The sequence below is a fragment of the Prunus mume genome, linkage group LG5, assembly GCF_029339155.1.
Source record: "Prunus mume cultivar Tortuosa linkage group LG5, ASM2933915v1, whole genome shotgun sequence".
Classification (NCBI taxonomy): Eukaryota; Viridiplantae; Streptophyta; class Magnoliopsida; order Rosales; family Rosaceae; genus Prunus; species Prunus mume.
In genome coordinates this window covers 27,263,286-27,277,337 of record NC_142702.1, presented here as the reverse complement: position 1 = coordinate 27,277,337, position 14,052 = coordinate 27,263,286, and the positions used below count along the sequence as shown (strand labels likewise).

Here is a 14,052-nt window from a genome sequence, read left to right as displayed (position 1 = left end):
TCAATATTACTACAGGTGGAATTGGGCAATGTTCCTTTGATGTGCTGCTTGAGAATGGGACAAGATGTTCGATAAAATTCTTAAAATAGGTTAAGACATGGCATGGTACGAAGCTGAACTAGGTAACATGATGTGCGGGCATTAAGAAGAAAAATTGCTAGATCCTCCACGAGAAATGTTCATATAGTCTCTTCTTTTTATGTTACATTGGAGGAAAGAAACTCCATTGGGATTTGATTCTGGATGCGGAAAAGGAGAATCCACCAGTACTGGTTCACTGTAGTGGGAACCCATTGGCGTCTCTTTAAGACTTTTATCGGTGGGACTTTATCAAAACCTACAAATACCTTACATTCTCCATATATTTGGTGATATAAGAATACGTATAATGTATGTGTAGTGTAAAAGTTAGAGATTCAAACTCAAAACTTATTAGTAATGAAATGAAATGCATACAACATTATTGATGCGACACATTCTTTTTCATTCTCGATGTGAAATATAATCACAACAAGTACTCCACTTTATCCAGTGGACATAGCCAAATTCCAAATTTCCAGTGGCCTTAGCTCACATAAGTTTAACCTGACGAACTGACCATTCAGTTCACTGAGCTAAGTTCTGTGTATTTCGGAAGATGGTGGTGGATCCCTCACCATTCTCTCTCTTTGAAGGTTGTATGGCTCTCAATTGTTCACAAGAAGTGGAAGGCTAGCTAGCTGGGGTCTGGACCTCTTGTCTTGAAAGTGGATGACTACCTAATTCACCAAGAACCCCAATCTGTCTGCTGGACAACTATGGGTACCCTTATGGGGCATTTTCAGATTTTTTTCTTCCCCACAATCCTATGTTTCAAGGACGGCACGGCGCGGTCCCTATTCTCACTTTCTACATGCACTCAATAATGCATAAAGATTGAAGCATCCTATAATTGTCATAGAGCCAATAGTCATTGGCTAACAGTCTCCGCGCGCATGGTTGATTTGACTGTTGATGCTTCATTAACCCCACATGCATCAACGGCCAAAATCACCTCAAGCGCATGCGCGACTGACTTTAGCTTAACAGAAAAGAAGAGTTAGCTAGTGTTTTATTTTTCTTTTTTAAATCTTGGCTTTGTTCAAGTCTTGTTTATGCGCACCACACGATTATGCAAAGCCGAGGCAGCAAGTGCAATTGGGGCATAATAAGTATATAAGCCTCGCCATCTTGTGACGTCCTGACAGTTCAATTTCAATGAGAAGAAGATAGTTTCAAAGCCTTTCGAACACAGATTAGTTGTAAATAAAATAAATAATGGAAGTTTAGTCACATCGGTGGTCCAGCAGATTATCGAGAGAAACTGAAGTGGTCCTGAGTATATTTAAGAAGGAAGATTGAGGATCTTTTTCTTTTTGTGAATTTTGGGACCCCAAAATTCAATTCATCGTTCTCAGAGAGAAAGAGAGAGAGAGAGAGGGACCGTCTCTCTAACTCTATTAGCCCACTAGATTACTGGCTCATCGTCTTGTGCCACTGACAGCATCAAACCCTAGTTTGACCCAGATTGTGGGCATATTGAATTATACCATAAAACGCCACCTTCTCCAATCACCATCTCATCTTTTCCTTCATATTCCCTGCAATATATATTGAATTATGAGTTTCTGCAGATTGAGACACTCCTATATATTGAAACTCAAAATTAAGTTACTGTTGCATTCTACTTTAGGTCAGTTAGCCACAACAATGAGTCCGTCCCTTTACACCCAAGTTCAGATCTCCTTATTGTAGATTCGAGTAGTTTTAAACCATCACTTTGTATTAAAATACAATTTCTTTTACGAGGTTACTGTTCATAATTTTGTCCATTTGTATTTCTTAATGTTACTTGAACCCCCTGCTCATGTTCATGCGCTTGTTCTTTTACCCTCAACAGATTTAGTCCAAATACATAGTTAGAGAGAATTTACTTTTGATCAATTTGTCACAAAGTCAACATTTCACATTGGCCACCCAATTTGATCCATTAATTCATGCAAATATATGGTTCATGCACTTCTGATGAACTGAGAGATATTGTATTATATAGAACCCACATGCATGTGCGTGCTATATATAGTGCTTGTAGATGGATTAGTTTTTGAGATAAGAACTCTTCATATATAGCAAAGCATAAGCTTAAAGCATATATATATGCTTGCCTTTCTTGGCCGCCTTCTTCTATCTTTCTCTTTTTTAGTAGAAAACTTGTACATATTGCATTATATATGTATAGAAATATAAGGGAAATGATCGTCGACACCCAATTTAAATTGCATACATCACTCTCTTGATCCCCGACTTGCCAATTTATATATTCAATTATGATTAATTAACAATGTCATTGTCTTAGATGGATGTATTTCATCCAATTTCACCGTCACATGATATTTGAAAGGTGATAATTTTAGCATTTCAAAGTCACATCTAAATTATATTATGAAGAAGTTGGTAAGATGAAAATTTGGCGTGTCAAAATCATCTCATATTTATATATAACAGGTGTTAAACGTGGGGTTGTTGCAGTAATGTTGAACCATTCACACTAATATTATAGAACTTTTAGCCGAAATGGGTCCTCCTCCCTCCTCTCTCTTCACCTCCCCTAAATATAGTAAATCTTTCAGCCTTTATACACGCAAGCTAGACGCATATATATATATATATATATATTTGTGTACAGTATATTTTATCAATAATGCTAGACATATCAATTTGTATGCCAAATATCATTCAATTATGTGCTAGTTTAGTATACATGTCAATATCTAATTTGTCAAAAATAAGAACGAGAAGGTTCAGAATGGGCCTATATTTGAATCAACAATATATGTCAATATCTAACTTGTCAAAAATAAGAACGAGGAGGTTCAAAATGGGTCCATATTTTGAATCAACGATAGAATGACAATCGTCTAGAGAACAAAATTGGTAAATGTAACATTATTTCTACCTACATTTAATTGATTTGTCCGAAAGTAACTTTGATAATGTTATCGTGTCACACAGTCTAGCATATTATGCTGCAAACCTATTCTATTTTGTACAGGTTCATGTAAAGGCACGGGCTACTCAATGTAGTCTATATATGTCATATGACTAACAGGTAGTTACAGGAAAAACCAGTGAAGACTAAAAGAGAGAGAGAGAGAGAGAGAGAGAGAGAGATGGTCTCTTTTGTGTTGAAACTCCTTTCTTCCCTGGCTGCCGCGGGACTGGTTGGCTTCTTACTTCACCTCTACAACAGAGTGTGGCTAAAGTCCGAGAGGCTCAGAAGAAAGCTCCGAGTGCAAGGCATCAAAGGCCCTGCGCCTTCTTTTCTATATGGAAATCTGTCTGAGATGCAGAAAATCCAACACCAACTCCCCAACACTCCAAACCACTCTGAGTTTGTTGCCCATGACTACACCTCCACACTCTTTCCCTACTTTGAACACTGGAGAAAACAATATGGTATTAAATTTTAATCCTTTTTTTCTCCCCCTTTTTCTACTTCTTTTTAACATTTCTCATGGCATGTTATATATATTTATTCACACACACATGTACATATATTGCATATAAACAGTGTGATTTGGAAAGTTGGCAAAAGGTTTTTGGCCAGCGAAAATGGATAGAAATCTGAAACAGAAACGAAGGGAAAAAGAGTTGTCTGTCTTGGGAGAGAAGGGGTTTTGGCGGTGGTGGGGGGTTGTGTGTGGTCCAAGTTTTTCCAGCTCAGTCAATGGGATTTAGCAGAATCTTGGCTAATAGAAATGTGTTCAGATGCTTGGATTATCGAGTTTAACTAGTTAAATATGTACTTAAGGAAAGCCATGTCAAAGTCTCGGGCCAATTTGCAATTGATTACTTGTCTAATCATATTATGTTAATATAATTAAGTAGCACAATTTAATATATGAGGGGAGGCAAGACAATGACTACTTTTAATGATATTTTCAAACTAACAAAAATAAATAAATATATTTTTATAAGACCATATGATGATTGGAACATGGGAGGGCCGCATATAATATAGAATTGATGATTGATAATCTAACACAAAAAATAAATATTATTCTTTACAAGTGTGAAGATATACACAATATTTTAATGAAACACGCATTATGTTTTCAATTTTTGGATGAAGATTAATTAATTATTATAATGGTGACCCATCCCATGTTTTTTTTTATTTAAAAAATTTGATTGATAGACTCGAGTTTAAAAAGCTAGCAGCTGCTGGGTTTGGGCAGATTAGACTCAAAAGTCCAAAACTATAGCTGACCCAGTCTGGCCCATCATATAATCAAAACAGTAGAATGGGCTTCATTTGTGTGTGTGTGTTTTTTAATTTTACCGTGGGATCTAGCCCAATGAAAAAGAGTCTTGATTTGTAGACCAGTGGTTTCATGTTCGAATCCATATAGCACCCGTAGTGTGTTTGGGTCCCTTCACCTTGTAATTTAGACTATCGCTTGCAGTCATAAAATTTTATTTTATATGAATGTGTTGCAGGTCAAATATACACTTACTCAACAGGAATGAGACAACATTTGTATGTGAACCAGCCAGAGCTTGTAAGGGAAATGAACCAGTGCATGAGTTTGGATTTAGGCAAGCCTTCTTATGTAAGCAAGAGGCTTGCACCCATGCTTGGCAATGGCGTTTTGAGGTCCAATGGCATTGTCTGGTCACAACAGAGAAAAATCATTGCCCCTGAGTTCTTCACAGACAAAGTCAAGGTAATTAATTAATTAAAAATTAAAATTGGTCCAAAAATTTGTGAAACATCGTTAATTGAGAGAAATTAATTGATAATTTTGTGGCAGGGCATGGTGTGGCTGATGTTAGAGTCAGGACAGACATTGCTTCAAAAATGGGAGGATTGCATTGAAGCTCAAGGTGGCATGACAGCAGAGATTCAAGTGGATGAGGATTTCAGGGATTTTTCTGCAGATGTTATATCAAGAGCTTGTTTTGGAAGCTCTTATATAAAGGGCAAACAGATTTTCTCAAAGCTTAGAGCCCTTCAAGAAGTCATTTCCCAGCAAAATTTCCTGTTTTCTAATTTGGGGTATGCAAGTTTAACACTAGTTAACAATGTACTTTGGCTGTGTTAAATTATTTTTTATTAATGGCTAATTATAATGCAGTGGCTTGAAGAAGCAAAATGAGATAGGGTGCTTAGAGAGAGAGATAGAGTCATTGATCTGGGAGGCAGTGAGAGAAAGACAAGGCTCAGAGACATCTTCAGCCGAAAAGGATCTGTTGCAGACAATACTAGAGGGAGCCATCAATGACCAAAGCCTAGGCAAAGGTTCATCCAAGCGCTTCATAGTTGACAACTGCAAGAGCATATACTTTGCAGGCCATGAATCCACAGCTGTTGCTGCCTCTTGGTGTATGATGCTGCTTGCTCTACATCCCGAGTGGCAAGCTCGAATTAGGACAGAGTTGGCTCAAGTTTGCCCAGATGGCCTCCCAGATGCAAACTCACTCCCTCAGTTGAAAATGGTACAAGTTCTTGCATCAATCTGTATGCTCATTATATTTTGTTGGATGTAGGGTACTTTCCTGATGCCAAATTGTGTTGTCACTACACATTCGAACAAAACTACTTTATTAAAACCAACAATATCTGAAAACGTAACATGCTAGACTGTCTTGTCTAACAACATAACATGTCATATTGCCTTGTCTAGCAACATAACATTTCCCGTTTATGCATACACCGTTGCAGATGGCTATGGTAATTCAAGAAGTCTTGCGTTTGTACCCGCCGGCTGCCTTTGTGTCAAGGGAGGCACTTGAAGATACCCAAGTGGGAAACATCAGTGTTCCTAAAGGGGTATGCTTATGGACTTTGATCCCAACATTGCACAGAGATACAGAAATTTGGGGACCTGATGCAAATGAATTCAAGCCTGAGAGGTTCATAGATGGTGTGTCTAAAGCTTGCAAGTCTCCCCAAGCCTACATCCCATTTGGGTTGGGACCTCGAATATGTTTGGGGAAAAACTTAGCCATGGTTGAATTGAAAGTTGTCCTCTCCCTTGTTATCTCCAAGTTCTCTTTCTCTCTGTCTCCCAAATATAAGCACTCTCCTGCTTATAAAATGATTGTAGGGCCTGGAAATGGTGTACATATCCTCATTCAAAAATCTGTTCTTGACAGATAGAAACAAGTCCAAAATCGTTGAAGTAGCTAGCTAGGTGTCTATTATTGTTCGAGTTATATGTGTGTCATGTTTGCCAAATTTGGGATATTGGAATGTAAACAAAGCTTTTTCAAAAATTATTTGTTTTAATATTATTTGATGTTATCTTTGTTATTTGATGCATACATAGAAAATAAATGAATTTTTAAAATCAATAATCATGTTTTAACCAAATAAACAATTCAGAAATTGAAAGATTCATATCAAAATAGGAGAATCTACACCGAAAAAGAAAAAAAAGTGTAAATAAAAAAAGAGGAAAACTTGAAGAACTCGTACCAAATTTATGAGAAACATCACATTAGACTGTTGAGAAGACACCATTTGCAAACCGCGATTCTACGTAAGCTTCTCTCCATCTTCCTCATTCAGTATGTTTCCTGAAATCTACAGAGATGAAAGGTGTAGCACCGTCCTCTTTTACTTCGCAGATGAAAATGGCTTCAGAGTCAGACGCAGAAGGAGGAGGTCACAGTGACCCATCAAATTTATGGACTTTTGGGGTCCTCAAGCCTCCCTCCAAACAAAGAAACACAGTAATTTTCCCAAAAAATCACTACTTGGGAGAAACTGCAAAAGCTTTTTATCAGTTAGTTATATGGGTCCAAGAATTCTGGGCTCGTCGTCAGTGAATCTTTGTAAGACAACCCCCGAATTCCTTTTTTGGTCCCTCTATCTCTCATGGGTTTATATTCACTTTTACCATAAACAAGTTTCTGTAAGTGCTCGACTTTCTATTGTTGCAGTGAAAGTTGATGATGATGCCAGAAATCTTCTTGAACAAATGGGTTCCAATAATCCAGGGTCGAAGGCTATTGGCATTGTTTCGGCCTACTATAAATATATGTCCAATGGTTGAAGAAGCGGATACTGGTATGTCTGCTTCTGCATTTTATTGTTTGTGGACATAGCTCTGCCTCTGTCACTGCTTTTTCATTAGAAGGGTCATTATTGAAGTGTTGTTCTTAAAAAAAATAAAAAACTAATGTACTTAATCTTGAGCTTCATGAATTGTTTCTTATTGTTTGATTATAGTATATACCAAATGGACAAGCCTTGTTAAAAATGAATTGCTAGTTCAAAGAATTGAGGCCAAGACAAGATCACAAAAAATAGATATGTCATGAGCCAGGTGGTGGTATACCTGCATATATGGAAAAGTGCTGTGGTATAATCAAGAGCTTCTTAAAAACTGATAGTCTATTAGTTCTAAACTCTTAAGATTGAAATATTTTGGGAAATACACAGGAGTTGGTTGGCGGTCATCAAGTGTTTCATTTACTAATTTACTCCAACAATGTTATAGAGAATGCCACATTATTCATACATCATATCTAAGCTAGAAATGTGTTTTTCTTTGAATTCTTTCATCAAGAGACTTACATACTAGTTGCCATAATAGTGAAAATTTGCTTTATAAAGGCTTCGGCAAAATGAAGTCAGAAACATATGGAAATGAGACGAAGTTATAATTTATAACTCCTTGTTTTATTTTTATTTTTACATTTTTATCAGAAAAATAAAGCTCTTGTTTATTTCAATCACTTTGGTTACCACAGTTCACAAAAGTAAATTTGAGTCTATGTATTAAATTTTGGTTTTAACCATGCATTTTTACTTAACCATTACTGTTTTGCCAGATGGGGCCAACGCTGCTCCATTTGTTCTCCAGAACACAATTTTCAGGCTAATCTCTTCATGCACTGGGAGGCCTGTCCTAGTCATTATGTGCTCATGTCTAAGTAAATCCACCAAGATTACCTTAAATGGGTGAAATTTATTAAGTTACTTTATAAATGGCTTTCTTAGGGTTAATAGTGCTCTATTGGAGCATCAGTCGGGATTTACATTATCGAGGCGGAGGTCCTGTAAATGTTTTCACTGCTCGGTTGCTTGAAGGAGATGCAATTGGTAATGTTCTATTGCTTTTCTTTTTTGAATGTGAGTCTTGCATTCTGCCTTCTGTCACTACTTGCACCGATCTTTACAGTTTGGCTTTTTTTGATGGCCATGGGAGAAATCCAAGAAGAGAAATTGCAAATTTTGATTGCTCTTAGATAGCCTTTTTATGATTTTGTATATTGAAAAACCATTTCTTGCTGCCATCACCAGGATAGAAAGGGATTGAAGGTTTACCCCTGATTAATCATTTTTAGTAGATCAGTTGCACGGATATCAGCTTTCAATCGAGGTAGGTTGGTGGTAGGCAAGTCCAACTAAAAAGGAAAAGAATTGCTAATAATAATAAAAAATATAAGACTAAGAAAATATTTTTAGCCCTTTTCGAAGGAATATCAACTTCATTGATTTTTTATTCTTTTTTATATCAAATGGTGCTTTTTCTCTTTATTTGATTTTCTCCTATCATTTAGTTGTGGTTGTCATCCATTTGTGATATTGATGTGTTAAGATTTGGTCACTTTGAGAAGCTTGTTGTGGTTGGTACAGAATTGATGGATTTGTACTAGACTTGGAACTAGTTCATTGATATCAATAATGTTATGAGTGATACAAAAAGAGGAATTGTGTTGGTATCAGATCCTCAAGCGCACTGGCTTGATATTATAGCTAAACCCAGAGTAATAATACATTGGCGTCTGATCCAACTATGTTGTGAGTGATAAAAAAAGTGAGGAATTGTGTTGGTATCAGATCTTCAAGCACACTGGCTTGATATTATAGCTAAACCCAGAGTCATAATACATTTGGAGTCTGATACAAGTCCCAACACCTAACTGCTTACTAGATTGTAAAACAGTTGGTACCCAAGGGGAGAAGTCGAATTACAGAAGAAGGGAGAAATTGGATACTCTAATTTGGTTAGAAATTAGAATATCCAAAGATTGTAGGGTTCGGCGGGGCCCCCCTGTTTCAAATCCAAGTCCATGAAGCGGGATTGGAGGATTTCTGGGTATCAAAATAAGAATTGGTTAGAAATTTTTCTAGAAATTTTTCTTGTAGAAAAAATAGTTCCATTGATTTAGCAATATTATGGAGAAATATACAAAATAGGAACAAGAACATGTGCTTTGTATAAATATGTAGCCCATCATTCTGTATATATTTTTCTTCATCTGTCCTTTTTTTGGAAAATTTGAAATATATGGTGGTGGTAGTGGTTGCTTTGCAATGATGTGCACTAATAAATGCATAAATAGGTTGCATATTGTTCTTTTAGTATATGTATTTTACTAGAATTGGAATAGAAAGTGGCCTAATATTCTTTCTTTTAGGAGATTGAATTACTAATAAGAAATTTAGCTGATGAAAGTTCACATAATTACTAATAAATTATTTGGCAGAGTAAGATGATAGGGTTTACTTTTTTGGTTCGTATTTATTGTGGAACTCACATGTCTCAGTTGAGTTATGCTTGAATTTGTTTTTCTATCGCATTTTAAAATCTAAGATCAGGGTAGCATCAGTTTAAAGAAAATTTTCAGATTTTTGCTTGGTGATTATGATGAAAATCAGTTCTTGAAAGACGTGATAGTTTCCTATCTAAGAGAAGGCAAAGATAGAGAGTATATGATTTTGCAGTGGATGAACAATGCACTTAAGTGGTCATGTGGCCCACTTATTAAAAGGTCCAGGGACATACTTTAGTTCTATGAAAATTGTTTTCAATTTGGCTAAACAAAAGTGTCGTTTAAAACATTTTAGCATGAAATGAAAAAAGGTTTTCAAAGAATTTAACTGAAATATGAAAATATTTTCCATTTCAGAAACAAAGAGTATTGCTGAGAAGTGGTTATGTGAGATTTCACCCAATTTCTATTTCTCTTTACATTTCTGTATTGTTTGTCGCTTGAGTTTTGCATATGTACCAGTAACCCTTTACCCTTTTACTGAAACTAATTCTATTTGTGGCGTCTCATGGCATTTCGGTTTCTTTTTTTTTTTTCTGTCACTTTTATTTTCCAAGATTACATATATTGTACATGAATATCTAATAGCTTTCCTGAACTTTCCATGTTTCATCGCTAATATTTATCACTTGATTTGTGGAACAGTAGGGGACATTCAATTGAGTTACATTGTATTGTAGAAGTTTGTATCTCATAGAGGTGATTGTGGAAAATAACAAATAACAATAGCAATTATGTGGAGTGGTGAACGTAGAAGGAGTGCACGAATACTTGAACTGGAAGCAAAAAAGACTCAGAATAAGGGCAAGGCGACATGTGATGCAGCCAGGGATGTTGTTACTGAAGATTCCGACCTGACGCAGAGAAGAAAAAAGGTTAAGAGTACACCCGTCCAGGATCTGGTTGCAAATACAGTTGAGTGTCAACTGAAAAAAGAGGTGTGTACTAAACAAGGCTGCGAAAACTGGAACAGTAATTGAACAGGAAGTGGAAATGTTGAACTGTTGCTTTGTCATGACAATTAATTGAATATTTTGAGTTTTTTATTTTTTATATCAAGCATAAATTCTTAGTGGTAAACTTTGGTAGGCTCCACATTCTTTTTCTACATACTTCATATATATTTGAGCTATTTTATTTGAATGAAAGGACAGGTATATTCATTATAATTTTGCACTGTGTTACAATTTTTTTCCTTTTTTCTTCTCCTTTTTGGCATAAATGCAGGCTGGTAATTCGAGCAACGAAGACCATTGTACAAATGACGGTGAGGGTGTTTCATTTTTTTTTCCTTTAAATTTTGAATTGAAATTTACTATATCTATGTTAGGATGGCAAGGACTCATTAATTCATTATGTCCTGTCTTAAATCAAACAGTTTCCTTGTCATCTGGTACTGTGTTACCAGAAAGAAGGAAGCTGGAATTGCTGCTTGGTATATTGAAAAGGTAAACACTTGGTTAGACATTTTTCTAATTTCGTTTTTGTTGTTAGCCACGCTATAATTGATTGAAGTGAAGTATTTTTGTTTTCCTCCTAGAAGCGATTGTGCTCTTCTTTATTGAATTTCTCATCAAGGAAGTTAATGCCTTATTGTTTTTAACTTTAATTGTAGGAGAGACTTACACAATCTATTTGCAGAGGCAGTAAATCCAGAAGAGGTTTGTCTACTGTATTTATGGTCTATCCAAATATGTATACCGTTATAGTTGCTTATTTATAGTTCTTCATGTAAAAGGTTAAAGACTACTATGATATCATTAAAGAGCCAATGGATTTCGGCACGATTTCAGCAAAACTCAATGGACAAAGCTACAGAACACTTGAAGAATTCGAGGTTTGCTCCTAGACTCCATGGTTCTCTCCTTGTTTTTCCTTTCAGTAGAGCTGGGAAGAGAACTTGTTTTTGAGAGTTCTGTATCTAATAATCATCTCCCTTTTTATGTTTGGTGAAAATTTGAGTGTATATGCACGTTTGTTTTGACTTTAAGCGGCTGGGTTGGTTCATTGGTTTCCTCACCAAACTTAGTTTTTGGCATGCTATTTTTTTTTTAGTGAGGCACGCTAGTTTTATAGTTGTAGGAGTATGAAACAAACTGCTTTCCATCACATTTGTGATTTTAATATTTGGTAGATTAATGTTGATAGTTATATATAAAGCTATCCCTTTAGTTCTGATGATTATTTGGTTAACGTACAGCATGATGTGTTTTTGGTATGGAACAACGCAATGCATTTCAACTTGTCAACAACCACCTATTATAGACAGGTAAGTCCATTAAGCACTGTTGTTATCATCAAGGTTGGCCAACTGTTTATGCTCTTGAAATCTACATTTTCTCCTTATTATACTGAGATTTATGGTTTTTCAGGCTTGTGCTATAAGAGACCTAGCAGAGCGGTTGTTTGATGCTTTGAAAAATGACCCTGAGAACTTTGAAAGTAGCCATTCCATGACAAGACTGCGAGCCAGTAAGAGGGCTAAGACTGAAGTGAACATTCAGAATAGTTCTCACAGGTCAACAAATGGGATGGCTTCAAAGGGTAGGTCTACGTCCAAACAAGATACATTAAGCATGCATGATCTTGTAATTGAACACATTAATGCACGTGAGTCAAGTGCCTGTATGAGTTTTACAGTTTTGGTTATTGTAGGCTAATAATCTCCTTACCAGATCACTTACAGTGCCTTTTAGCATTCAATATAGTTGAACTCATTCTCTTTTCATTTCTCCCATAAACAGGCTGTAGAGGTGAAAGAAGTTCTGAGCATTCTGAAGTAGATCAACATGAAACCTACAGGCCTCTGAATAGACTCCCCACTATGAATGAGTCAATCGAGTCTACAGTCTATTGCAGCTCAAAACAACTTGTGCAGGTGAGTAATGTCTGTGTGCAGTGCAGTGGAGCATCTGCTCATGGGTGTATCTTAAGTAGTTGTCCCAAACTGATATAAAAAAGAAAAATTGTCTCAAAGAAAAATACATGTATACATTCATGTAAGCTGAACCTTTATTCAACAGCAACCAATCCAAAGGCCTGTAATAGAAAAGAGGACTGAGCTTTAAGGTATTATTTATTTGTGTAGTCCGAGTTGTATGTACATGCATATTGATTACTTGTCCTGGCTTTGTAGACTAAGCAGAATAGTATTGGATACCAAGAAAGCTTGATGCAGTTTGTTGGGCCAACAGCTCAAATGGTTGCGGAGCACAATTCCACAAAAGGTGCTGAAGATCTTAATCCTCACAATGCAACTTCCAACTTTCAGTGCCGAGCTCCATGTCAAATTCTTAATGTGGCATCATCTCAAATGGTTGGGCCAACAGCTCAAATGGTTGCCAAGCACAATTCGGGAAAAGGTGCTGAAGATCTTAATCCTCATAATGTGACTTCAAACTTTCAGCATCGAGCTCTAGGTCAAATGCTTAACATGGCATCACCTCAAATGGTTGGGCCAACAGCTCAAATGGTTGCTGAGAAGAATTCAGACTTGATTTGGCAGCAGTTCAAAAACATTACCGATCTTCAAACTGAAGATCTTAATCCTGATTATGCAACTTCATACTTCCAGTGTCGAGCTTTAGGCCAAATTCATAATGTGGCATCAATTAATTCTTACAACACCAATCCCTTATCTGGGAGTTCCTCCTCTATGAACTCCTTATTTGGAGATGGTAAAGGCAAGAATGTGTTGATGGCTGATGTGCATGCCTCCGATCTACGGAGGGAAATTGAGAACATTCATGGTCCATGGCCATTTCCCCAGTTTGTTTCTGGACCAAGTCAGAGTCCAGCCCTGGGCCCAAGTTATCTTGGAGGTGGAGCACATCAGTTTCAACCAGTGGCTGGTAGAGGAAGCACACACTATGGAAGCAATGTCGAGCAGGCAAGCCAAGGTTTGAATTTGTTTAGGCCAACAGAGTTAGGGCCACAGCAACCTTTCTTCAACAAGCTATTTGAACAGCAGAGTCAGAATACGTCAACCTCTGGAACCAGCAGAAGTGCTATAGAGTTATCAGACATAGATGAATGGTTAAGTGTTGGTCCTCATCGAGACGGATCATCAAACACCCGAGCTCCTCCAGCAAGCTCTCAGGAGCAAGCTGCCACCGCGGGAACCGAAGACTTCCCATGGACTCTTCGCCTCTGAGGCAGGCTTTATGAGTACTTTACATGAATAAACATGTTTTCCGTAGTATCGTATGTTTCTTTCCTCAGAACATGAGACCTTATTGCTATCCTTTGCTTTTATGAACTAATGGTGTGATGAAGTTGCTTTTGTTTTTGGTTTTTCCTATAAAATCCATGTCCTGCTGCTTCCAATTGTGAACTTTTGATTGATAATATTGTCTTGACTGAGGAGAGTAGCTTTGATTCATATTCATAACCATACACGTTGGTTCACAATCTCACTATAAAAATTTGTATGGAGATTGGGGTTTTCCATGTCTTCTTGTTCAA

At 36.7% G+C, this 14,052-nt stretch overlaps 2 protein-coding genes across 6 annotated transcripts; both read left to right on the top strand.

Moving 5' to 3' along the window:
* Window positions 1–3,129: 3,129 nt before the first annotated feature.
* Window positions 3,130–6,315, top strand: LOC103333131 (cytochrome P450 714A1-like). Its single transcript, XM_089053556.1, has 5 exons — window positions 3,130–3,474; window positions 4,519–4,745; window positions 4,833–5,077; window positions 5,157–5,517; window positions 5,744–6,315. Exons 1-5 carry the CDS (start codon window positions 3,189–3,191, stop codon window positions 6,179–6,181), a joined length of 1,557 nt encoding a protein of 518 aa, XP_088909682.1. The 5' UTR covers window positions 3,130–3,188; the 3' UTR covers window positions 6,182–6,315.
* A 104-nt stretch (window positions 6,316–6,419) lies between these two features.
* On the top strand, window positions 6,420–13,909 carry LOC103333132 (uncharacterized). 5 transcript variants are annotated; one of them, XM_089053555.1, is made up of 14 exons: window positions 6,420–6,563; window positions 6,652–6,858; window positions 6,967–7,093; window positions 8,030–8,131; window positions 8,333–8,411; window positions 10,234–10,526; window positions 10,816–10,855; window positions 10,967–11,036; window positions 11,204–11,249; window positions 11,327–11,425; window positions 11,789–11,857; window positions 11,961–12,132; window positions 12,333–12,466; window positions 12,725–13,909. In XM_089053555.1, the coding sequence occupies exons 6-14, from the start codon at window positions 10,323–10,325 to the stop codon at window positions 13,739–13,741; spliced, it is 1,851 nt and encodes a 616-aa protein (XP_088909681.1). In that variant the 5' UTR covers window positions 6,420–6,563; window positions 6,652–6,858; window positions 6,967–7,093; window positions 8,030–8,131; window positions 8,333–8,411; window positions 10,234–10,322; the 3' UTR covers window positions 13,742–13,909. The 5 variants fall into 5 exon arrangements, with proteins under 5 accessions (XP_088909681.1, XP_088909680.1, XP_088909678.1 ...); XM_089053554.1 differs by having other exon boundaries at window positions 7,861–8,131; XM_089053552.1 differs by lacking the exon at window positions 8,333–8,411.
* The last annotated feature ends 143 nt before the right edge of the window (window positions 13,910–14,052 follow it).